The sequence below is a fragment of the Mangifera indica genome, chromosome 7 (assembly GCF_011075055.1).
Source record: "Mangifera indica cultivar Alphonso chromosome 7, CATAS_Mindica_2.1, whole genome shotgun sequence".
NCBI classification, from domain to species: domain Eukaryota; kingdom Viridiplantae; phylum Streptophyta; class Magnoliopsida; order Sapindales; family Anacardiaceae; genus Mangifera; species Mangifera indica.
The window spans coordinates 9,889,095-9,913,746 of record NC_058143.1 but is presented as its reverse complement, the minus strand read 5'-3'; the positions used below and the strand labels follow the sequence as shown (position 1 = coordinate 9,913,746).

General features: G+C 31.2%; 1 protein-coding gene across 3 annotated transcripts; it reads right to left on the bottom strand.

The window, feature by feature from the left end:
* Window positions 1-1,836: 1,836 nt before the first annotated feature.
* LOC123221192 (chaperone protein DnaJ) lies at window positions 1,837-10,265 on the bottom strand. 3 transcript variants are annotated; one of them, XM_044643951.1, is made up of 8 exons: window positions 9,924-10,265; window positions 6,191-6,238; window positions 5,140-5,217; window positions 4,899-4,974; window positions 4,390-4,463; window positions 4,150-4,220; window positions 2,155-2,218; window positions 1,837-2,076 (listed from the first exon to the last, which is right to left on the bottom strand). In XM_044643951.1, the coding sequence occupies exons 1-7, from the start codon at window positions 9,951-9,953 to the stop codon at window positions 2,176-2,178; spliced, it is 420 nt and encodes a 139-aa protein (XP_044499886.1). In that variant the 5' UTR covers window positions 9,954-10,265; the 3' UTR covers window positions 1,837-2,076; window positions 2,155-2,175. The 3 variants fall into 3 exon arrangements, with proteins under 3 accessions (XP_044499886.1, XP_044499885.1, XP_044499887.1); XM_044643950.1 differs by having other exon boundaries at window positions 1,837-2,218; window positions 9,924-10,262; XM_044643952.1 differs by lacking the exon at window positions 6,191-6,238 and having other exon boundaries at window positions 1,837-2,218; window positions 9,924-10,253.
* Between the last annotated feature and the right edge of the window lie 14,387 nt (window positions 10,266-24,652).

The following is a 24,652-nucleotide window of genomic DNA, read 5'->3' as shown; positions in this document are numbered from 1 at the left end:
AAAAGAAGTGCTTGAATCTACTAGTTATTTAGATGTCCTTGAACGCGAACCGGTTGTGATATATTTGTATTGTTTTCATATTTTACTTTATAAATTGAATATATTTCAACTAAAAAAATTCTAATATCTTTTGTCGTTGTTAATAATAAAGATGTCTCTAGATTTTTTTTAATAACTTTTAACAAATTTTTTTACTCCAAATAATTTACCTTTTGATCTACTACAATAGATAAAGCAAACAATAAAGGTGTATCTTGTCAATATTTTTTGCTTCCATTGAACATGCAATAAGTTCAAAAACTTTATAATATCTATATTCTTTGAAAATAAAACTAATATTTATCATACAATATAAAACTAGACATGTAGAAAAATTAATTTCAAACATCAACCAGTAGAATTATTTAGAGGATCTAAAAATATTCATTAAAATAGTCCTAACTTCCCATTCATATTTAGCAAAGACTATAGGTTTCTTATGACCTTTAGGTTGTGTATTAAAATATTGAGTGATAATATTTTAATAACATTCACAAGATTTTTAACATTAAATATGGTGAGTTTTGACAAAATTTAATATCAAATTTCAATTTTTCTTTTAATCTCATTTGCTTACACATGTTGTAATATTGTTGAAAACATGAAAGAAATAATGAAATATTAGTAATTGTATGTCTACTTTTTCCTATTCCATTTTCTGCTAATTTTATTCCATCTTATGCAATTAAATTTAGGCCAAACGACTATTTCCCATCCAAGGTATGCTGCAATCTCAAGTTTTCACTATTTAACTATGAAAACACCAAACACTCACCCATGAATAGTTAAAATTAACGGTGGTAAGGGTAAAATCGTTATTTTCTCTATAATATTAAAAATAAACTAAAAGAGAATCTATTTTTTGCCCCTCTAAACTTTAAAATTTTGATACAAAACGACGTCGTTTTAATAATGAAAAACAAGTCGAATCGAATTCGAACTTGGCTATATATAAACCGAGCTGAGCTCAAGCTCAGCTCGAATCCAACCCTAGTCATTGCAATTGGTTTTTTGTTTTGCATTTCCTTTTAATAATTTACAAAGCCAGCCATGTTAGGTCAGGGTATGGGCTTTGCATGCAACCCCCAACATGACCCACCATAAATGCAGGCTTTGGTATGATTCGATAGTGCTTGCATTAGGTCGTGCCTACTTTTTACGCCTCATGCTAACCATTTTCATTAATTTAGAGATAAATGATAATATATTATTATTTAATTAGATAATAATTAAAAATAAAATAATATTTAATGATATAATAATAATTAATAATTAATACTTAAATTAATATTCATTATAAATGCTGAAGCGATTACTCATTCACGTGATGTAAAATCAAAATCCATTATTAATTTGACGATTAATTTTGTAGGGCCAACTGCTTAGACTTTTTGAAAGGTTGAAAGTGGTTTAAAACCTTTGAGGTCCATTCAAAAGCTTGCTTGAATTTATGACCTGAAAACGATATCAAGTATAATCATTAATTAATTTTATATAATTTAATGCAAATTTTGGGGTTGCAGTATAACTTATAAAGAATAAAAATGAAGGTACTTTACATAAAACCAAGTACAGTTATCGCTTATAAAACACTCATAGCACGGCCTGAAATTTGAACAAAAAATTTCATTTTTTTTTACATGCATGGTGCTCAACTTTCTTGACAAAGCATCAACTGCTACTGTCATTATAATGAGTTGCTGTCATATAACTGGGAATTTGCCACTTAAAACAATTTCTAAGGCAAAAAGTAAAAATCTGCTGAATTGAACCAACAAGAAGCAAGAACTTTTAAGATTAGTCGACAGATGATAGATGATTGAATTGAATCGAATGGGTAAATCGTATCTTTCACATATTCACATCTCAATATATCTCAGAGCCACATAAAATGAGCTTTCTTCTCGAAAGAATTATTTCCTAATTACTGATATGGATTGATACTGTATAAAATGTAACAGTACAAACATACTCAGGCCCATCTGCAGCTGCCTTGGCAATTCCATACAATCTACTCCTTCAATTCACACAGTAATTCTGAAATTCATGCGAATTGGAAATTTTCAATTGCAGAGATCTGAGTCGACAAGAGCAAGTTTAAGAGGTCTATCTCACCAACATTGTAATGAACAGATCTTATTTATCTGCAAAGTCATTGGTTTCTTTCAGTTGTGGCGTCCTGCAACAATACATAAAGTTGTTAATGCCATTACAAATCACGAGAGTCAGCAAATCTCCTATGATCCTTGCTTTATGTCACATTTGGTGATAAACTAAGTTGCCAGTTCAGATAACCTCAGTGCTGAAAGGAATACTATTGGCAGAATTATAAACATTCACATATAACAATTAAATTTAGACTACATCTTCCTGGGCTTGTGTTAGCCATCTAAAAGAAGTTGCTGTATCACTCATAAGCTCCTTTTCCATTTTATAAGCAAATTTGTCAAAAGTATTGACATATATAATTTCTTAATGACTTTAAATTTCTCCAAGTCAGTCCAAAGTTCATTCAAAATATAAAAAGCACATTAACTGAAGAATATTATGAAGCTTTCCCATCCTTTGAAATTTGCCAAATCACTCAGAGGCACATCAACCCGTATACTTTTTTGAGGCTATCATTTATGATACTAAGCCTTCTATACTTCTTTTTTGAGACTATCTGTTATAATCTTATATCTTCTATAATTCATCTTTGACAACAAGAATTTAAATATGACGAGCCAAAGGAAAAGTGCACAGAAAAGTTGCAGGAAAAATGTACTTCAGATATTGGTAAGGCTATCACTTTAGGCAGGAATTTTCCAGTAATTGATCTTAAATCAAATCAAACTTCTAGGTAGAGTAAATTTATCACCAGATCACCACAATATTTGAATGACACTAGCATACTATACAAGCCAAAGAATGTTTTTTAATAAAAAAATGAGTAAAAGTCGGAAAGTCCTAGTTTAGTTATGGAAAAAAGGCTAAAACATGGCAAACAGTGCTGGGGGGGCACACAGAGTGATTCTAAAAATATCAAAACTACTTTATATGAAATTCTTTTTAATTCTAGGAGAAAAAAAACATGTGTACCATAATAAAATTAGACATTTCTAGTTTATAGGATTATATGGTGGATCCAATATTAAAATCAGATATCTCCAGTCTATGGGCTTATGTAGTGCATCATATTGTAATTAGATATCTCCACTTATTTAATGCACTGTACCCACATAAGCCACATTGTGATTATAATTTCCAAAAGTATGCAATGCCATATCTTCTCATGTGTATACAGCAACACCTAAATGGTTAAGACTACACACTAGTTTTGATTAGGCATAATTTCATTTGTTAAAAGTCCATAAATGGCTGATTTGAAAGACATGTCATAACTTGTGTAAGATATAGAATGTATGATGTATCTTTATACTCTCATAATCAATTAATTCATTTATACATATAGGGGCAAGTTGAACAACAACTATTTTACAAAAGTTTCAAAACAAGTTCGTGACAATTAGACAACAATACATTGTATTCCTACAATCAAAGCTAACATGGAATCCTATTTTACATTCAAAAAACACATCTTGGCACAATGTCACAGCAATAAATGTATGTGTTTTGTCTCTAATATTCTATTTTGTCTATCCTTTATTCTCTCTAGCTAAAGGTCATACCATTGTTACATTATAAAAGTTTTGAAGATAATGGATTCTTATTTAGGTAAATGATTAAGCCCTTGAATCTACCAACAATGGAAAAGAAGACCACTCTTGGTAAAAGTTTCAGGCCAACTAAAATGTTATACAGTGTTTTAAACTTTTCATTCCTTAATTCCGACAAACTTTCTATAATCTTTTTTTCTTCTTTAAAGATCACATGCTTGAAAAATCGCAGAAAGAAAAAGAATTGCACACATTTAAATGGTAATACAATTTAACCAAAATTGTGAGTCACTTTGACAGGCTATTAAAGGTCTGAGTTGATCAATCTTCATGCTAATCACCAAAACTAAGACTTCTGTACATGATCTCACAAAATTTTCGGTAGTAGCAATTCAACAAGAATATCATAGCTATTTTAACCAGGTAAGTAACGTAATTGCAAAAGAATTACCATATAGATGGTTGACTAATGCCAAGCCCATTGCAGGTAAGAATCATTCCTTTAAATCTGGCAAGATATTCCTGCATCGCAATGGAAAATGTCACAGATAATCAATACAAAGATACAGCTAATTGTTCTTGAGGAATTATAAACAGCTGAAGAATCATAAGTTGACAATAACAGACCCAATGGGATTATATAAGTTCTATATTTAAAAAAACAAAGAAAAAGTTATTAAAGAAGTTATACCCGCAAAGTATACTTATCAATCTCATAAATCCCAGTGAAATCATATTCAAGGCGTTTGGCAGGATCACTCAACACTGCAGCAGAATAAATTTAAAAATATATCAAATCATATGAGCAAAAAACATCAACATGCACAATTAAATACCCAATTGAAGAAAGAACTCCAGTCAAGGACGCAGAGTATGCTTCTACAGAGAAGCAGCAGAGTCTTTAGTAGTTTAACATTCATAGTGGATACATCTAAGTCTGAAGCACCATGCACCATCATTTGCAGATACCTTTCATTTCAGAAGAAAATTATTTTATGATGTTCAAAAACACTTGAAAAAATTGTTTTCCCTTCAATTCTTTCAAATTTCATTGTTTAGTATGTCATGCCTTTGAAGATGCTCTGAGTAAAGACAGTTTCCACAAACTAAATTCCTAGGATTGATCATTGAGACATTGGAAGGCAACAGGGGATTACACGCCAAGAAAAATGCAGAATGTTGTGTTTTCTCTTGAATTACCTTTGTAGGCTTCATTTATCTCTTGGAATTTTGCAGTAACAGTACTATCACCATTGTGCTTATCAGGATGCCACTTCTACAAATGGGAAAAAAAATAATAATGAAAACATCCGGTCAACTCCATTGCATCCAAAGAAAGGACCATTAAAATATAAAAGTGTAGGAGTTCCCCAAATCCAAAGAGCTAACTAGAAGAGGAAGGGGATAAGAAGACAGAGAAAGATGAAAAAGTGCCACTAACCAGTGCAAGTCTTCGGTAATTTAACCTGATCTTCTCATCAGTTGCATCATAATCAACTTCTAAAATCTTGTAAAAGTCCTATAACAGAATGATAATTCCTTGTCAGACGTTCATCAAAGCAGAGTGGTGCACTGAATGGTGAAATGAAAAACTAAAATTGAAAGACTTTGGAAACTTAGGCTATAAGTTCATGTAAAAAATAATAGGCTTTTTGGGGTTGTCCAGGAATTAAAATTGGAAAGATCTGACCAGATTTTAAGTAATATAGTTGAGTAGATGACATATATAAATTATATTAGAAAAGTAATCCTTAAATTATGCAGTATGGAAAGAGATACAAAATTACACTGACTTTAATCTAAGTCACCAATTTGGTTTATATAATTTTGTTTTATTTCTGTCCAAGAACTTTGTGGTAGAACTCATTAAGAGAGGACTTCGACTACCCGGTAACTGTCCGGAATGACTCTACACACACTTGTAAAGCACGAACTTGGTCCACAAACTTCTAATTAAATATCATTAGCTAAATTTATAAATTATTATTCACTACATTTCACTCATGAATAGGTTTATCAAAAAGGGAAAAATGTCCACAAAATCTTGCAACAAAACCAAGGCTTTGGGACAACAATATTAAACAAACTGAAAATAGAGAACAATTCTCATACAGAATTCCCCAAATGGAACCTATTAATTCTAGGAGAATGGGAGCCCTAGATTTACAGTCCATATTTACAATGTCTTATCCTGTGCCTTCCCTATAAAATGGAATTTCTGAATTATAAATCTATTGTGCATCCTAATTATACATAAGCACAGAGTGATTGCAAAAAATTCAAAAAACAAATATATAACATTTCATATCATCTCAAATTCCATTGTTGATGTTATTCAAGGAGGTCTAAGGCATTCTTTCTACTTGTGCATATTGTCTCATTTAGTCACTGTTGATGTTATTCAATTAGATGTAAGACATTCTTTATAGTTTTGGATATTGTTAAAATGAATTTGTAAACTAACAAAGCTAATAACCATAAAGAAAACTTACAATAAGTCTTGCTTGTTTGCACATATTGTAAAAGTAATCAATTGAGCACTAAAAAGGGAAGAAGCATAGAAAAAGAATAAGTCCTGCTTATGTTGTCATTCTTATAACAAATTTCAAATTGCACAAATAACTAATCTAAAAAAGGGGGGAAAAGCAGAAGCCTAGTAATAATTGAAAAGTAGGGGTTTGGACTTCGCAATTATCATCTTCAATAATTAAAAGTAAATTTGCATTGAGAAAATATTTCTTAATACATAGAGATACAGATGAAAAAAATAGTGGCATAAGGAGGCAGAAATGTCTAAATGATTAGATACAAATCACGTACTACTTGCTCACGTAACATCTATTCACAACTAGAAGTAAAAAAAGAACATGACTCCAGCATAACTAGACGCTTATAAACTGCATGCTCTAAGAAGAATATAAAATCTCAGGCTACCATGTCAACTATAAAATGCAAATAAGCAGCCAAAACAGAAGAACATCTAGAGACAACATAAGAGTCATGCTTAAAGTTCACAATGAGGTACCATCCGTCCCTAATGGCTTTGAAGGAAAGATATGTGTCCGAAAGGACCTTGCGAATACCGTGGGAGAGAAATATGCAAGTGCAATAGTAAATGACATATGTCATAAAACTATACATTTCTAAAAAATGAATAAAATAATACAGAGACAAGCTTAGATTCAAAAGAACAAAAGGCACACCAAAATGTTTATATCCTATTCAACAGTTGCACAGGTCAAGGGACTTGGAAAAGCCTATAAGTAATTTTTTTAAGATACCAAACTGATCCAGTTACTTGCTTTCTTCTACAACTAATCATACCTTTTCTTGAGGATTAGTCTTCTGAAGTTGTTACTAATTAAGTAATTATACTGTTGCACAAACAATTGTCTTGATGTGGACTAAACTAATTGAATAAGAAGATGAAGATAAAAAGCACACAGAGAAAGGAAATCTAGAATCAAGGAGAAGGTAAGGACATAGAACAGATAGGGAGAGGAACAGAGAAACATGTTTTATTGTATTTTTTTCCCTTTATTTCATCTATACACTCAACAAGCCTTATATAGTGGTGTGCAACATACATTTTATATCAAATAATATGATATCGTTTCTAGGCTATTTTATGTTCACCTATTTATTTACTAAAAAACCAGTTTCAGGCCAAATCAATTCCCCCTTCAGAGAGATGATCCTCCATCATGGCCAAAGAAAAAGACCAAGGGTTTGAGCAGGAAATGTTACAGTATCTGCGGGAAGCATTGCAAGAATCGAAGATGCGTTTCAATAAGTTGCTAATGGAGTCCTTTGACACTTCTCATAGGTTGCTAATGGAATCCTTTGACAAGATCAACAAATTAATTAGAGGTTTGAATCTGCCACCTATTGAAATTTCTGAACAAAAATTTGACCTAGCGGAATCAAAACTAGTTGCTGAAATTTATGAACAAATAGATGTCATTTTTGATGATCCTGTTCAAACAGCTCTCTGTTCTGATTCTAATTCAATTGTTGAGTTCACTATTAATGATAACGATGAAAGGGAGAAGATCCTAGATTTGGTAGTTATGGCTATTGAGGGGGGTGCACATCAGGAGAATAAACTGTTGGAAGTCGTTGAGATTCCTGTGGCTGATCCTTTAGGCAAACTTAGCCTAGAAACAGCTTTTGGTCCTGTGGTTGATGCTTACTTGGAATCGCTAGTTGTTAGTGATCTTGCCATAGATGAAATACAACATGCTTAGGAGGAGACTATTATTGATGACTTGTGTTGTGACAATCAAGAAACAACCACAGTCAAACTGAATGATACTTATGAGATTGCTAACGGAGTCCTTCCTGGTGTTCCTGTCATTCTTAGTGAGACAACAACCAAACCTCCTACTATTGAGTTAGGAACTTCTACAATTGGTGAAAATTTTCCACCTGTAGAAACAGAAATGGAAACAGAAACGAGAAACCCAAAATTCTGTGATTCTCCTCCTATCAATAATAAAAAGTTAGACAATGAAGTTGAGAATGGTTTTCTTGGAACTGATGGCTCGACACCAGAAATGGTGATTGGATTTGCTACTATGGTGTCAAAAGAGAAAGCAACAACTTTGACAAGTGATGACTCCAACCTGAAATCCAAAGTTTGGGAAGGAGGCACCCAATGTGTTGACAACCAGATAATCATTGTTAACAATGCAGCTGTAGAACTTGGTATAAATGGCCCTAAAGAAGAGGGAAGAAACTTGCTTACATTTCGAGGTGCTAATATGATAGGTTGGTCTAAACTTGGAAACATATCCGCTGTGAGTTGTGCACAAACACCTCCAGGTGATGTTTCTAAATCTAAGGTTCTTATTGGATCTGCCATTAGCAGTGCAAGCTGTTATGTGGAAACTGTATGTCAAGGTGCTGATGTGGAAATTAGCAGAAATAGAGTTGTAGTGAGTTCCACTAACATGCCAATGGGCAATGTTGTTGTTTTTGAATCCGCAGTTTTGGACCTAGAAGTTGTACATGGTGGAAATGGGGGAATTCAACCCATTGGTAAAGTGGTAGAAGACAATCAGGATATGCTGTTTCCTTCTGTAGTAAGTGAAGAGATTGATGGTAAAGCATGTCAAGAAGCAGAGAATGATGATGACACATGCCAAGCAGAGGAAATGGGAAGTGCTGGACAACAATATGAAAAAGAGGAAGAACACCTATTGTTCTTGTTAGTGTAATTCCTACACTAAAGTGGGTTGCACCAGTTAAGAACGTTGCTCAACCAAACGTGGAATATTCTTACAAGGCTAAGTCATTTGGGAAAGCATTGTTTAACTCCACTGGTGCCTTGGGAGATAAGGTTTCTGCATATGCAAGTCATAATATGGTGTTTGAGATTCAAGCAACAATTCCCTATACATCTAAGAAGCCATCAAAGGGTCTTATGTGGAAAGAAATTGTTGGTCACATGGTTAATGTTGCCTTGTGCTACCATTTTGTTGTTCTAATGGGATGTTGGATTTTTGGCAATTATGTTGAAGATAATATCCTCATTTACTTGGAGAAACCTGCATGATGGCTCAAAGAGACTTCACCTCTTGGAACTCTTCCTTGAGGACAAGGAAGCTTGAAGAAGGGAGATTTGATACAGTTTGGAACTGGCTTTTACGTAAATAAATGGGTGAACATAAAATGAATTTTGCATGCCACTATATAAGGCTTGCTGAGTATATAGATGAAAGAAAGGAAAGAAATACAATAAAATGAGTTTCTTTGTTCCTCTCCCTATCTGTTCTATGTCCTTTCCTTCTCGGTGATTATAGATTTCCTTTCTCTGTGTGCTCTTTATCTTCATCTTCTTATTCAATTAGTTCAGTCCACATCATGTCTTCAACTATATTTGATAATAGTGACAATTCTTATCAATTAGATTGTTCCACAAAATCCCTTCACAAAATAAAAGATTAGTGTTAGGTAATTCTCCACTAATCTTAATTTCTCCTTTTACATAAACATAAACAACAAATTAACATAAAATCCAATTCATGATACTAATTGATTGAAAATTTCTTTTACTTTCACTTTGAAAGATCATAAAATCTTTCACTCAAACTCAAATTTCTCATCATGCCTAACATTTTCAGCACCCAGATGCGAACAAAACCCAGAAACCTCAAAAGCGTCAAAGAAATCTAAAATTTCCAGAAAAATTGCAGGTTATTGAAGAAAAGGAAACGAGTGTACCTTATTAGGGGAATTATCATTGGTTTCCATGTGTCACGGAAATGGGTTTGGTGGAGATGAACAGAGGTTTATTTACAACATAATTCATTTGATTAACAGAACCAGAAGTGCTTTTGGTATACGCAATCAGCAAATATTATATAGATTTTTTTCTGAATTTTGAAAAAATGACAAGTTTGAAAGATACTGTGTTGTTTTTGTGGTTGAATCAGAAGGAGATCAGCTGAGATAGAATCTGTATTGCTTATTTATTTATATTATTGTTTATTATTATTACTTTTGTACGAAAAGAACCAGGAAAGGAAAGAGAAACATGATAAATCTAAGTGCCCCCTAAGGTTCTATGAATCACGAAAGTTGTAAATCTGTAATTATAGAATTCCTAAGCCCTTCAAGATCATCATCTATCACTTCTCCGGTGAAAACCTTACACCTTAGGAGTCAAACCTTGTTACAAAAGCCATGAAAAATAAATGTTAAAACTAATGTTTTTAAAATTGGATTAATGATCGAATTGATTATCTCACTGATTTATGATTTGACTGGTTTAACTTATTACAAAATTATTATGTATTTCTTAAATAATATCAAACATTTATCATATTTTTTAAATATAATATATATAAAACATAATTTTAAATATATTAATTAAAGAATTAACATTTTATTATATAAATGAAGAAAAAAACCAATTAAAAATTTTATAATTAATTTAATTAAAATTTTACAAATTGTAACTCTTTTAATTTTAATAAGAAAAAAATTGTATAGTATTATATAAACCTAATTTTATTGGTTTTAAATAGTTTTTTTTTTTTGATTTAACAAATTTATTAAATTTAATCGAATTTCAAATAAGTCAATATTTATATATAAACTGAATCTGATAGTGAAATTAGACTGAATTATAAATTGATTTATAATTTAACAGACAATCTAATTTAAAAAACATTGGTTAAAACATAAAAAAAATTGATTGACATAACATTATACTTGTAATTGAAACCCAAAGCCAACGTTAAGTATTAGAGGTTACAGCTGGCCGTGTAGGATTAGGCATTTGGCACTGGTGCAACCTGTTGTGCTGATGGGTTAGGTCGTGCTTACGGTTATTATAGAGTGAGCCGAGCCAACCAACCAAGATTCGAAGGTCCACAGCATGACCCAACAGTCCTTGGGTCATTCTGTGATGGCCCTTCAGCAAGCCAGCTCGTAGGCTTTGCCGACTCGCTTAATTATATATTTTGTATTGTTTCTTTAACTTTTTTTGTTAATACATTTTGGATTCACCGTATCAATCTTTTAATTTTTCTCATAATATTAATAACAGATAATTAATAAGCTTGAATTCCCCATATTAATTTTTTGGTTTTCCTATAACATTAATAATAAACCATTGTCCGGTTTAAAATTTCCATAAAAATATATTATTACCTTTTTATTCTCTATAACATTAATAAATGCAATTGGGTTTCTCACCTTAATTCTTTGGCTCTATCGTATATTAATAAATAATTAATAATTTTTTAAAATTATGTCATGTCAAATTAGGTCAACACGTAAGTCAAACTTCATAGTTTGATATAGTTTGTGACTTATATACCTAACACAATTTGTTATAATAGCAAGTTACATCTCTGCAGAAAGAGATTTAGATTGTATTATGAGTTGACTTAACCCTTTAACATGTCAATTAAGAACACATCAAAACCTCCACTATAAGTGGATGAAGTCTACAACAAAGTGGACTTAGAGTTCTACTACTTGTAAATAAACACAAATTCTAAGAATAAGCAAGATATAACTTCCAGTATAAAACTAATGTCTAATAATTTCCCTGATTAATCTTCCTCTAATTTTGACTTGCCTAGAGTGAGTATTATGAGTTTTTTATTATTTGAACTCTCATAAAATGTCTAACTTTTTGCCTCCCAATGGAAAGTATCCACAAAAGAATCACCATACTCCCAAATAGGCATTCTTTGATTTGTATTCTCTAAGCAAATCTAGACATAAATAACTCACCTCTCCATATATCTTTGAAAAATTCAAGCAACAACATTTCATCATCTCATTACCATGTGTTTGCATGCTATATGAATGCTAGATAAGAATAAGTCTTTTTCGCAACACTTCTAAATTGAGTTTAAATTTTTTAAATTAAATTATATCAAAATTTAAACTTTGAGATTACCTTTATTTGAGTTTAAATTTTGATATTAGATTAAATTTTATCCTTAAAGTGTATGTATATAAATATGGGAAAAATCATTTGTAAATAGCACACAACAAATCATAAAGAAAATATACACAAAGTTTACTTGACCATTTTTCTCTTTCTTATTTTTTTTGTCAATTCATTTTTAATTGTGAAAATGACACGTGTAATAGTTTTAAAATTGAAAAAAAAAAACAATAATACAGAGCAATTCTTTTGTGGTTACTGGTTCTCCATATATCAGTGGTTATAGCAACCTTGCTCCCACATTTCTCCAATGAAGAGAATGTCTTACTCTTCCCAAGTCTATACATTCTAACACTTGCTTCTTTAATGAGGTTCTCAAGTCTCTTCTTTTAAACTCAAGATGTCACTCTAACCTAATGCTTATACTACAAATCATGCAATAAGCTACGCAAATTTAAAATTGATTCCACTCTATTTTCAACAATGGGTACACATCATTATCTCTTAAATGTAATCTATCATAGCAAGTTGGAGGTTTATACACTTGTTTATTATTGACTGGGGAAGTAGACATTTTTTATTATACAACATCAAACATATAAAATAAAAAAAATATTCAATTAAAAAATATAAAAAAAAGACATTAAGTGTTATTCAGTCAAAATTTCTCAATTAAATTTGTGGATACAATATTTGTGAAAAGGATTAACGAATAGTGGACAAATGTCATACTAGCCTATAAGTCGAGAGAAAACATGGAAAAAGTACGATCTAATCCAAAAACTATAAATAGGAAACATGGGTTACTATTTACCAAGACTTTTGTAATCTTCTCAATATTAAATAATAATTTCTTATTATCTTAAAATCATTTCCCACAATTTTAGCAATTGTAATCAAAGTGCAGTAACTCTTTTTATCATATTGGGATCATAACGTCGCCCATTAAATTACCTCTCCACATCTTATTTAAATAATTACACATGTAATCCTAGCCTCCACTAGTGTAATTTCAAAGTAGTGGTCAAGCTAGAGGAAATGCACTTCCAACATTCCATTTGCATATAGATGTTGTAGTACTTTCTTCATATTACTAATGTAGACATAGGCTCTTTGTATTTCATACCAAAGTTACAACCTAACTGTCTTTTTGTCTTTTTTGTCCATTTGTAATCTTTTATTGAATTCCACATCGGTTTAGCGCACTTCTCATTGGTGCAAATCTCATCACCAACAATTTCACACTAGAAAGAGAGCCTAAAAAAGCTCTTCTATATTTTAGCAATAACATTCTCTTCTCACTATAGCCAACCTTTTTCCAATGAAATCTTGTAAAACAAATACTACTAGATCTATGATTAATATTAATTGCATCAATGAAGGCAGCCCCAATCATAATTCCCCACCATAAGAAAAATTCCACCTTATTGGTGAAATAAAACCTAATCCGATGGCTTACAAGAAACCACTTATGGCCCCGAAGGTGGTACATAATTAGTTAGTTTGGCATGCACAATCCAAGTGCTCATCCAGTGACTTAATGATATTACCTTGACAACACCTATTGAGGCACAAATCCTTCTATAAATAATCATTGTGAGGTCTTGTGCCTATCATACAATATTTCACATCTCCCTAAGAGACAATGACAAACAACCCTAGCATGAAGGGTTTGTTCCTTATGCAACATTCAAAAGAGACATCAAGGAACAAATCTTTCGTGACTCGCCATGGCACCGACGTTCCATATGTAGACTTGAACACACGTGACAATGATGTTGACCTAAAGCATGCAACCTCTATCTCAAATCATGATAAGTGTTAGACCTCTAGCGTTTTAATGATGATAAACACATAAGTTAAAAGTGCTAACATATCCAAGGAATGTGTCAAAGCATTACAAAATAGACGAAGTATGAAATTTGCATAGTTAAACCCATGAACAACTTGGTCTCCATGCGACCCACTTGACTCTTGAACAAAATCAAGCCAAATGTCAAACTGTGCCAAAGTCATGCTGCCTTTTGGATTTTGTATTAAATGGAATTTACTTTGGTCTAGTCATGCCATCCTTGGTCGACCAATACAAGAGTAACTTCAACCTGTGCACAATTTAGTTACCTTGTACCAAGGAAAAATTCAAGCTATTCTAAGAAAAGACATAATGGAAAATTCAACAAAAAGATTGTCCACCTTGCCACCTCAAGATGCTAATTGTACAAAGAAGTCAGTAGTAGTTAAAGTGATCATAACTAACCATGCTTAAGAAGTTTAAGTCATGCCATGTTTAAAATTAAGTCAGTATGCATGTTGTGCTTCATGTCAACATGAACATTGTATGGGCTTTTGGAAAATTTTCAAAACCAAAGACTTGAAGTGGAAGTCGCCCGTGCCAAGTACATGTTGCTCGTTCCTTTTGTGACACAAGCATTTAAAGCTATTCATTAGGAACTCTGATCGAGGTTGACTTTAGCCATAAAACTCAGGGTCGAACCATGCCATTTGAACTTACCAATCGTGCCCAAGCTGTTTCAAGAGTAAAATGTTGTTTTTGGAAAACAAATGACTAGTTTTTCAACCCTATTAGAAATATTGCGTTTTCAACTACATCACCTCTATAAACTGAGCAAGTTTGAAGTGAAGAAGGGTTAAAAAAAACATATTGTGATAATAGCTAACATTCTTCATTGCTTTCATTTTTCTTTCTCTTGTTGACCTTAAACTCTAATTTTTGAGAGAAACCTTACACTTAATCTTGTGTAATCTATCTTTGAGAGACTTCAACATACAAAAATTCTTATTTTTAAACACTCTTGAGCTAAATCTTGATTCAACTATTATATTGGGTAAAATCCCAGACAAACGACTCGTGTGTATAAATTGTTTGTGCATTAAAATTTAGAAGAACTTGTTCACCTATTTCTAGGTTCATTTTATCCATTTAAAATGATTTTTCAATAGGAATAACTATTAATGTGTAGAGCATGTCATATGTTTGGATGGTGATAACCTCAATCGTATTAAAAATGAAGTACATTGAGTTGGCATCAATAAGTAGGGTACAAACTTACACTGTGATGAAGCTAACCAATAATATATGGAGCATGATCCATATTTTAATGGTGTCACATAACAACAGAAGAATAACCATTCCTACAATGAAGAAACTAATGCTTGACATGTAGAAGGAAACTCATAAAAATAGTGGTCATGCAATCACTTAAATGCCATCGAGCTCACCATAATAAAATGGTTAAACAAAATCTAATAGACATCCCACTAACAGTGTTATCATCTATACCCAAATTAAAATCCTAAATTCTTACAATAAAAATGTAGTAAAAGAAAGTATGGATCGTTCCTTGGAAGATTCTAATTAGTAAACCGTTACTTATCTCGTAAGACAATGAAATTGGGTGTTTCTGAATTGAATATGAATTGTAATTAAAAGCAGTGAATGAAGCTAGACAAAATAATTTAAAATAAATAAATAATTAAACAAACCTTGGTCTATGGTCACATCCACAATTAGATCTACGATTGATCATTGACATCTAAAAATATCAAATTAATTATTCAAATATTTGTTGTGGTTTTAATTACCTGTCTTTCCTTATGATTAGTTAATAAAAAACATGTATTCTAGTTAACCCTTATTGATTAACAACTCAGATACGATCTCAAATTTAATCTAACAATAGCATAAAGATTTAGAAAGACCAATGAAATAAGATAATGCCAGCGTACGACGTTGTATTTGATCTAGTTGAATATTTTCCCTAGGAATTACAAACCCTGACGCAACAAACAATAAATCCCAGTTGCCACTTCGATTAGATGGATTGAACAATTACAGATTCAACACTTAAATTAGCAATAGATTATATTAATCAATAAACTAATCGTGCGTCTTAACAATTGACCAATACAATTATAATAAATAATTCAAAAAAATAATCAATACTTGAATAATTAAGATGAGTTAAAGAATAAGAGTTTCAAAATTCTTTTAGTTCAATGGGTTCATATCCTTTCAACCAAGAGAAGAGAATTTAGCCACTATAAGCCATGATCTAATTTGCCTTCCTTTAGATAAGATGAATACTAAAAATTCGCCCTCCAAAAAGAAAAATATTTATATGTATCTCCCTTCATTCAGATACTCAAAAAAATAAATAATAAATCTTCTAACAAGAAAAATATATATACATATATATCCTCTTCAAATTCCCCTTCGTCTCTTGCTTGTATTTGTCGTATCTATAAAAAAATATTCCTATTTTTCAGCTAACAATCACTCCTTTTTCTAGGAGACAAATTTTTACTTTTCTAGAATATCTTAACTAATTCAAAATTTAAATTATGAAATCTGTTCTCGTTATTGTATGTACCCATGCCTAGTCAACATCACAAATATTATTGACTAGTAAGTTTGCTCCACTTTTAGCCTTTTTGGCCCAAATTTAGCTCTGGAAATGTTCAAAGCTTCCAAGTGCAAAAGACATATAATTTCTTTAGATTGAATTAAATTTTCACACAATATAAGAGAATTAGAAATCAACATAACGATAATTAACAACACTATCACCCACTTCAAGGCCTCATGCAAGCTTTAAGAGATTGGGTAGCTTGAGAAGACAAACTAGAGATTGAGATTAAAGAATCTCTATTCTTCCATCAAGTATGTCGTGCACCCTTTCACAATGGATTCAATGCACTATCAATTACTCCTTTTGATGGAAGGGGTGATCCCTAGATCATCGAGATGCCTTCTATGATTAAATGAAGCTTCACAACATATTCAAGCTTATTAGATACATTTGTCTAGCAGTCACACTCATAGGAGGAGCTAAAAGATGGTTCAAGAAATTATCAACTGGTTTAATTACTTCGTGGAAACAACTTATATATACAATTTTTATGCCAGTTCTAGGCAACTTAACATTTTATTGTCCCCATAAGCTACCTTGGGCATGGTAGTTAGTATTGTATGATACAAAACATGTATCATACGATATAATATGATACAGATAAAAAATAATATGTATCTTAAGGTGTATCAAAAATTGATTTGATATGGTGTGCGTATTGTATAATACGATACGTATCGATAAAATTAATGATACAAATTGATGTCTTTTTAGACTAAATTGGGCAGGTCAAATTTAAAAATAGGTCACCGAATCATATCCATATAAAATTGGTTTTAAAAATTATTTGATTTAATTTAAATTTTTTAACTTTTGAAATTCATTTTCACATAAATTCATAAGTGTGTCGAACCGTCAACAACACTCTGTAGTCATTTTCTTTAAACTTTCCAAATCCCTAATTCAAAAACTTTGTTGCAGCAAGCACCAACAAAACCCAACACCACAAAAGCATTAAAGATTCTACAAGTGATTAAATAGTGTAGTAAAGGTAAAATAATTCATCTTTTGCTTCATGTACATGTTATTTGCTTACAATACGACCATATATATATATATATATATGTATGTATGTATGCTAAGTTTCCAACAACCCAATCCAACACATGAGAAAAGAAATACTTACTTTTGTCTCATTCTTCATGCTTTTAATAAAAGGATGCAAGCTTTAATTGAAACATGAAAGAAATGGGATTGTTGGGTGGGTGAAGTGGTGGTCTCGTAGTAATAAAGTTATAATAAAAAATATAATTTTTAAAATTTTTTGAAATAGTCACTGCTACTAAGATTTGTAAATATGAATGAAAAATTTATCAATTTATAATTTATAAAATTTGTTAATATGAATGTTATACCTCACATGTTTACAATAGTTATGTATATTATGTAAAATTTAGTTGTGAGACTTTATTCATACTTTTATGATATAAATTATGTGTTTTACATTACTTAATACAATATTTCTTATTTTGAACCATATATGTTTTTGTTTCTTCTTTTGATTTATTGCAACTTGTTTTGGTCAATTAAATTAAGATTGAGAGTTGAATTATTAGACTAAAACATGGAAAATAATAAGAGAAAAATTGATAATTTTACATGGGAGCATTGTAAAAAAGTGAATGTGGAGAATATATTGCATCTTTTATATAACTATTGTGGTATATCATATTGGGGTGCTACAACAAGAATGAAAAATCATTTTGTTAGAACTCATGATCAAGTTAAGCCATGTAGTCAAGTTCCTAAAGATGTTAGGATGAAATTTCGAGAGATGCTAGAAGCAATGAAAAAAGTTAGTAATGATAATGATAATGATGATGATATATTTAAAGAGCAAGATGTTAGTCTAAGGGGTAAAATTGATAGTTTTTTCACTAAAGGAAAAAAAGGAGTTTTAAGCAATAACTTTAAATGAAGTTGTAAAAGATAGGGATAGTGTAATTCAAGGTATATGTAGATGTCTTTATGACAATGCATTACCATTTACTTTGGTGAGAAGTCCTCTTTTTGTTGACATGTTAAAGTTAGTGGGTGATTCTGAGAAGAGATTGAAACCTCCTACTTATCATGAAGTGCAAGTTTCTTGTTTGAAGAAAAAAGGTGATCTTGTGGCAAATAAACTAGAAAAATATAAAAATGAGTGGAAAAGAAATGGTTGCACATTAATGTCGGATGGATGAACGAATGGAAAGGGTAGATCACTCACTAATTTTCTTGTTAATAGTCCAAGTGGAACAATATTTTTAAAATCCATTAATACTTCCAAATTTGTAAAAAATGCACAAAAAATGTTTTGAGTTACTTGATAGTATAGTGGAGGAGATAAGGGAAAAGCATGAAGTACAAGTGATAACTGATGGAACATCCAACCGTGTAACCCTTGGTAGAATGTTAGAAACAAAAAGGAAAAAAGTTATTTTGGTCTCCTTGTGCAACTCATTGCCTTGACTTGATTCTTGAGGATATTGGAAAGATTCAACTATTCGATGATACCACTGCAAAAGCTAAACAAGTCAGAAATTTCATTTATAGGCATACATGAGTGCTTAATTTATATTGAAAATTTGCAAAGAATAAAGAGCTAGCAAGACCTACAGTAATAATATTGCAACCTCTTTTCTTACATCGAGTTACATCATGGATAGAAAAATAGCTCCTAGATCTATGTTTGCATCGGAAGTATGGGTAAAAGGCATATATGCTATTATAGTTAAGGGAAAAAAAAAGGTGGATATTATCTTGAATGCTCGAAGATTTTGGAAATCTATCCAATTTGGCTTGAAATGTGTGAATCCACTTGTAGATATTTTGAGACTTATAGATGGTGATGTGAAATTGGCCATGAGATACATATATGAAACTATGAGTAAAGCAAAAAATCAAACTGCGAAGAATTTCAACAATGTTGAGCATCGATATTCACATATATGGAAGATCATTAACACTAGTTGGGATTTTCAACTCCATAGGCCATTTCATGCAGCGACATACCATCTTAATCCTAAATGTTGATTTTTTTTAATCCATAAAAGAATTGTTTAAAATTTGAAATATATATTATATTTCATTATATATTAGGTACCATTATGATCCAAACTTTAATCCAGACAAAGAATTTAAAATTGGATTGTACAAGGTTATTAAGAAAATGTATCCCAATGTGGTGTTAGAATTGAAGCTGATGTTCAACTTGATAAGTTTAAACAAGCGGTCAGATTATTTGGAATGGATATGACCATACTAACAAGAGATAAAAAACAACCAAATATGTTTGCTTATATGGCTTTTTTTTTTTAATTTTAACATACTAAGATACTTACATGTTTTCAACTTTTTTATTTTTAAATAGCTTTATGGTGGGACAGTTATGATGAAGACTATAAAGAGTTGTAAATACTTGCTATAAAGATATTAAGTCTTACATGTAGTGCCACGAGTTGTGAAAGAAATTGGAGCATGTTTGAACATGTGCATTCTAAAAAAAAAAAAAAATCTTTTGGAGCAACAAAGATTGAATGTCCTCATCATTGTCAAATATAACTTGTAATTGGAAATGAGGCAAAACCTTAGGGAGGAGAAATGAGAGGTTTATGATCTAATATGTTTATTGGAATTAGAATCTGATGATGAGTGGATTATGGAAAAGGAAAATCCTTGCTTGTCAGATGATAATTTATGGATGGATGTTCAAGAATGCTTCAACATTAATGAAGGTGTTCCTAGCAACAAAAGAGCTAGAGGTATATTTTACCTTAATATTAACTTAACTATCCTTTTAATATAAAATTAAATGTACTATGTATATTGATGGCTTGATGATTTCTTTATAGGACCAAGGAATTTGAATGCTAGCAACAAAAAAGGTAAAGAAAAAGTGGTTGAACATAATAAAATGGAAATCATGCCTAAAGAAGATAGAGAAATTAAAGAGGAAGATGAGTTACCTATCTTGCATGATAGTGATAACAATAATGAAGATATAGATATTAATTTTGATTTTAATGATATAAATGATTGAGAATAAGATATTATGATTTTCACTTGATATATATCTAGTATTTCCTTTTTACTCTTGAATGATTGAGAGCAAAAGTTGATTTCATTCAAGAGTAAAAAGTTGAATATAGAATATTTTGGTTATTTTGATTTCGTTAATGGATGTAATATTTAAGAATATGGTAAAGTTTGAAGTAAGAATGATTTTCTTATGGTAAAATTGGATATTTAATATATAACTTTATATTTCTATTTATTTTTTTTATTGCATTACTATTTTACATGAGGAAATTTAATTCTATATTATTTTCCTATACTTTTTTTTGACTGAGTTAGTTACAATTTGATGAGACAATTTTAGTTTTTCATTTATATTTGGATTGGAAACAATGGTTATATTGAATTGACGTGGAATACAAAAAGAAAAATATAAAAAAATCTTAAATTTTTTTGAAATTTATTATTAGTTTATTTAAAAAGGTGTATTATATGATACAATACATGATACGAAAAATTAATATTTTGATATATGATACGATATACAATTCAACTACCATGGAAATAAAATGACAAGAGAGGGATAAAACCCTTAAGGCCTACCTAGAAATTTCAAAACTAAACTATCCAAGGCATGAAACTACTCTAAAGGTGTCTATCTTTACACTTATTATTGGAGGACTTTGCCCACATACATAGTTTTGGACATGTTGAGAAGTCCGCATCCTTGGCCAAATTTAGTAAAATGTACGATATACACTTACGAATAAAAAGCTCCATATAAGCTCTAAAGCTTGCTAGTCTAAAAGCCTTAACCAACACCCCTTTAAAGGGAAAAAAAAAAGGAAAGTGAAGGCAATCACAAAACCTTCAAAAAGTAACAAAGAGGTGATCTAAGGAGAAATTCTCTTCTTGCATGATTCAAAGAGTGCACCTCTCTAGTCATTCTTTCGACCATATCTATGCAATGTCTTAAAATATGGGCATATTCCCACAACTAATTACTTAAAAAGAGAATACCTCAAATTAGACTATAAAAAGTTTTGTTGTTATCATAATAATAACAGACAAGACATAGATGAGTGTCACACACTCTAATGAATGCCATGGAGGATCTTATCGGATGTGGGTATTTGAGAGAACTCCTAAATCAATTATGTCCTACTAGACAACAAACTTGCCATATCAAAGAATGGGTAGCTCTTTTCAAGAAAATTAATATCATTAGAATAATAATACGAAGACCATAAATTAGAGGCTTTTTTAGATGTGCTTGAGACATATACACCCACGTAGCAAAAGTGCAACCTCCTCTATCTATTCATAACCTCGATGATTAGCTAATTAGTTGCTTCAAGAGTTCATATGCCCTAATTGTAATTGCCAAGATAAAAAATAACGAGGTCCATTAGATACTTGTTGATAATGGAAGTGTTGTGGACACCATCCTTCAAGGAATGATTTGAAGGTTTTGATCTCGTTAGTCACCCTTTTATATGGTTGCGATTGATAGTCGTCTTTGTCAATTTGGAAATTAGTATAATAGTTTCTTCTTATAGTGAGTTCCTCTTAGTAAGAAAGCATACTTAGTCCTTTTTATATTCTTAAGGATATTCTTATCAATTGTCCAATGATGTTCATTTAGATTTGATTGATATTTACTACATACACTCAATGCATATGAAACAGTAACTCGAGTGCATAACATGACGCATATGATGGATCCAATTACGAATGCATATAGGATCCTACATATCTTCTTTCTTTCTGCTTGTGTCTAAAGGCATATCTCTTTAAAGAGGTCTATGCCATGTGGCATAGAAAGGAATCCTCTCTTGAATTCTTCCATGCCAAATATCTTTAGCACTAGTCCATAGATTTGCTCTAACTTCGGCCAAGCAACATACATGATCTATCATGTTAGATCTTTATTGTAAAGAGGTAATCTCCTTCTCCTAAGTTTTTCATAGAGAAACATTTAGATAATTAATCTTTAACTGACCATAAGTTTGGTATATCATTTTTTATAATTCATATGATATTGACATACAATACCATAAATGTCGTTGTACTCTCACTAACCTTCTTGTACATATGGTTTAGTCCGATGGTTAGAAAACCTACTTCTACAATGTGTTATTAGTTAGTGTTATAGTTTGAAATATTTTAAAAAGGATGTGAATGAGGATAGTAGCACAATATCATGTGTGAGTTCTCTTATTTTCTATGTCTCTATGTCTCCAATTTATCCTTATATATCTCTCCCTCCCTTTGGCCCTCTTTTGGAGTTGGTCCTTTATATTCATATGATAGAAAGGATTGATCAATTAAGTTCGATAATGCTTTGTAGGTACAACATACAATACTCTAATTGGAATGAGCCCATATTATAGGTTTGTTTTTTGGGAAAACATGTCACTTGCGGCATCGAGCATATTGAACGATTTAGTGGCTGAATTTTCATATGAATAAGGTCATAAATGCTAACAAGTGGCAATTTAATGAATTGGAAGCTTCAAATGAGGCGTATGAGAATGCAAACATTTAAAAAGAAAAAACCAAGCTATATCATGACAAGTCAATACAGTGGCAGGAGTTTACACAAGGTATGAAAGTTTTGCTTTATGACTCACGCCTACATCTTTTTCTAAGGAAATTGAATTCTAGGTGGCTGGTCCATTCAAAGTGTGATATGTATTCTCTCATTGCGCTATTGAGACCGAGAACATGAAAATAGGGGTTAGTTTCAAGGTGAATGGGCAACAATTGAAACTGACTATCCATCGTGCCTAGACATTAAATAAAAGCGCCTGTTGGGAGGAAACCAACTAGGTATGGTCGTTCTTTTTCATAGTAACTATTTTTTGGAAGTTTTTTTTTTGGGTTTGTTGTACATTCTCGCATTTTCCCAAGCATTTATATTTGCTTTTACAGTTTGAAAACAAAGTTTCATTTATGTTTGGAGGTTTGGGATTGCGTAAATTACTTGTTTAGTTATCTTACTTTTATAAAATGGCCAAAACACGTATTCCCACCAAAGGTTTAGTTTATTAACAAAGTCTCACCTACTAACTTTTAAAAATTTAAATATCTATCGTCATCTGTTACTTTTAATCAAATCCGTTAATATTAAATATATAATCATCATTTAACCAAAAATATTAAAAATAAAATAAAATAAAATTTTATCCTCTTTCTCCAATTTGGTTTTGAAAACTTATCTTTTTCTTTTAATAGGGTTTTATTTTATTGCATTTTTTGGCAAATCTAAGTTTCTTCTTAGTTAAAGATTCTTGTAGTTTTCTTTGGTGTTATTTTTTGGTGATTTCGACCATTTGGTATCTGTTTCACTGATAAAAAATACAAGAACAACTTATGGGCACTTTTTTTTTTTTTTTTTTTGAGTCTGAGGGAGAGAAAGAGAGAGTTTTGATGATCTAGCTGTTATTGATTGCCAAGTTTGGAGGCATTATTAGAGGATTAAATGCAGAGGCAGAGAGACGAAAAGGATTGAAAATAGAGTTTCCTATTCTTGGAATAATTTCTTTGTTATAGTTAGGAACTTGGGAGAGAAGTTTAAAGATCAAGCTTTATTTAGGCCATGGTTGTGAGAACCAGACCAGATCAACCAGACCAGATCAACCAGACCGTGAATCGATCATTCAAGCAAAAAGTTAAGTAGAAAACACCCTCTTTAACAAATTTCGAAATAGACCATGGCTGGACCGACAATTTAACTTTGGTTTGTGGTTTAAGGTAGTTATAAACTAATCCGGTTCAATGAATCATATATATTAAATTAAAAAAAATTGTAAAAAGGGTAAAACCTAATTCATTGGACTGTCCGTTTTTGGCCAAACACACCCAGCCAACCAAAAACTTACAGAATTTGATGATATTTTATTGTTTTATGTGTTTGTGCCGTTCAGCCCAAGTTTGCTTCTTCAAACTCGACTCTTTCTGCCGAAAATTTACTATAGATATTGACGCTTCTTCATCAACTCTACTGCTACGGTTAAGTCTCTCTCCAAACTCATTATGTTGACTATCGTTTTTTAATATTGTAGAATCAGAAATCTTGGCAAGGATAGTTTTCCCAACTTCCCAAGCAATATTAT